The sequence below is a fragment of the Mus pahari genome, chromosome 23 (assembly GCF_900095145.1).
Source record: "Mus pahari chromosome 23, PAHARI_EIJ_v1.1, whole genome shotgun sequence".
Taxonomy (NCBI): Eukaryota; Metazoa; Chordata; class Mammalia; order Rodentia; family Muridae; genus Mus; species Mus pahari.
The window spans coordinates 14,494,430-14,497,158 of record NC_034612.1 but is presented as its reverse complement, the minus strand read 5'-3'; the positions used below and the strand labels follow the sequence as shown (position 1 = coordinate 14,497,158).

General features: G+C 41.6%; 1 protein-coding gene across 1 annotated transcript in view; it reads right to left on the bottom strand.

The window, feature by feature from the left end:
• Positions 1 to 2,130: 2,130 nt before the first annotated feature.
• The window catches only part of Tmed2 (transmembrane p24 trafficking protein 2), an 8,797-nt gene continuing 8,198 nt past the window's right edge, over positions 2,131 to 2,729 (bottom strand). The window contains exon 5 of the mRNA XM_029533872.1: positions 2,131 to 2,276. Coding sequence (XP_029389732.1) covers positions 2,131 to 2,276 — 146 coding nt within the window. The remainder of the gene's footprint in view (positions 2,277 to 2,729) is intronic.

Below are 2,729 nucleotides of genomic sequence, written 5' to 3'. Positions count from 1 at the left end.
TGTTTTGTTGTCCGCGTGCATATAGATGCCAAGTTTGTGACACGAATAAACCAAAAGTCTTCATTGCCATCTCTTAAATGAGTTTTTTGAGAGTTTCCGCAACTAGGATGAAATCCAGTCTCAGGACAACCTGGTAAGGGCTCCAGGCAATCACGCGGATGATCCGTTTCACAGTCTGCTTNCTGTTTTGCTGAACTTGGAATCTTCTCCGAGTCTGTTTATTTACTACTTGTATGAAAGGTAATGGCAGCTATGAGACATAGATAGGAAAGGCCACATGCATATAGTTAGGCCAGGTTTTACAGGGCACAATACTTGATAACTGGCCTCTCCNGCTTATTAGCAGATCTGTGATGTGAAGGATCTCTTCAGGAGAGGGGCTTGCTTCCACCTTTCTGTCCTTGGGCGACTACATCTCCCTCCAGCNTATTTGCCCACATCCATAAACTACCTGATAAAGTAAAAATAGTTCAAATGTGACTTCCTCCACCCCCAAAGGCCTTAAAATGTTTGAAACTCTGACCAAAAATCCACACAGCTAAAATCGTTAGCTTCTTTTGGTGTTCCACTTGGTTATTCAACTTTTTTTTTTCTTTAAGGTTTACTCACTTTATGCATATGGGTTCACTGTCGCTGTCTTCAGACACACCAGAAGAGGGCATCCTATCCCATAACAGATGGTTGTGAGCCACCATATGGTTGCTGGGAATTAAACTCACAACTTCTAGAAGAGCATGCAGGGCTCTTAACCACTGAGCGGTCTCTCCAGACAGGCTCTCAGAAGCCCTGGCTGTCCTGCAAGTATGGAGACCTATGGCTGTTTGCTACGTTATGAGGTCTTTTCTTCAATGCCCTAATACTAGGTAAGAGATTTAAAAAAAAAAAAAAAAGATAAAAAGGGATCCTTGAATGAAGTCAGAGTCAGACGGGGATGACATTATTGTTAGGTTACTTCCTATTTCCTATTTATCAGAGGTGTCAAATTCCTTGGGGCAAGTTTGATCTTCACCATCAGCATGTCTACTTTCTTCTTTGCACATAATAACCCACACTAACAACCCACAACCACCTCTGGGTTATTTATTATACACCCACAGAAAAGTCCCCAGAAGTTCAAGTGTCACACAATTTTAGAAACTATCTGAAGCTGTCAATATCATGTCTCTGCTAGAGCACCAGACCAATCAGTCAGCTGCTCTAGACAGAAGAAGAAGAAACAAAAAAACGAAACTCAGAGGCCAGCCAGGCGGTGATGGCACAAGCCTTTAATCCTAGCACTTGGGAGGCAGAGAGAGGCAGGTGGATTTCTGAGTTTGAGGCCAACCTGGTCTACACAACCAGGGCTTCACAGAGAAACCCTGTCTCGGAAAAAAACAAAAATATACAAACCTCAGAGACCAATTTGTATCAGCTTCCAAGGGCTGAATTTAAAGGCTTCCACCACACTTGGCTTAGAATGGTATTCTTGTTCACAACACTTGAAAAATGACATAATATGGCATATCTCATTGGAAGAAATAAAAAGCATTTGACAAAAAATTTTAACCAGCATTAATATAAAACACAAAATACTGTTTTTAAAAAGAATTGTTTATTTACTGAACCTGGGGCATAGTAGATACACAACCAATTTTAAATTTACATCTTTTAATTCAATTCTGAAGTGTTTTCACACACACACACAAACAAAACTTGGCATGCAACAGCTGCCCTAGGTGAAAGAGTCACCTTAACGACAAACTGTTGCAAGGGTATCATCGAAGGTTGAAAAATTATTTGTCCTGAACAGGAAAACCTGTAACAAATTTAAGTAAAATTTATAAAACTTGTTAATTGTAGTTTTCCCCCTTGCAAGATCCAAAAAGAAAAATAAAATATCCAGGTAACGAATAGACATTAGTCACCACATAATCCTAGACCGCCCACACCCAAAGCAGAGTGCTTTTCATTAAACCCATCATCAGAGAGACAGTCTCTTCATTTTATATCAACAAAACTGATATGTGCCAAAAAAGACCCCAGAGGACAAACAAACCCTAGTGCTGACACTGAAGACCAGGGCCCACAGGCCACTGACTAAAAGGACACCAGTGGCTGCCTGTCACTGCAAGCAATCCCAGAGGCTGAGGCCTAACCCTCTGGCTTGAGAGGTGCAGGCTTCCACCTGAGGACCTGGATCTTCCCAAGGGCCAACAACGGACAGACTGTGCTGCACACAGGACAGCAGTCTGTTCCAAAACCAGGGAACTGGATTCGACAGACGGCGAAGTTATTGGCTGCTTGTGTCAATTCAATGAGAGGTGATGCAGTTCTAAGGTTCAATATAAAACTTTAGGGGCAAGAGTTGCGATGAGTCTTTAAATCAAGCTCAAGAGAAAGTATGAGTGCCCATCCTGTAGCTCTCCGCCCTGAGGCAGGGTCACAAGGGTCAAGATTCAGATCACTTTTGCTGTAGTAACAAAACAAAATGAGTCTCTGATGATGAACCGCAGCCAAGGGACTACTAGAATGCAGTTAGTTAACAAGTGTTGTCAGGCTGTGGGCTAATTCCTGGATGAACTGCATTTTATTATAAAAACCAAAGGTAAAAACATAATAAAGACCATAGTCCCATACAGCATTAACAGCCTCTAGATTCTTGGAAGGACCTATATAATGGGGCTCCTTTCAAGTAAGAATTATAGGCCAATCAAATGTCAAATTTTCACTCTAACTCTCTTAAACAGGTT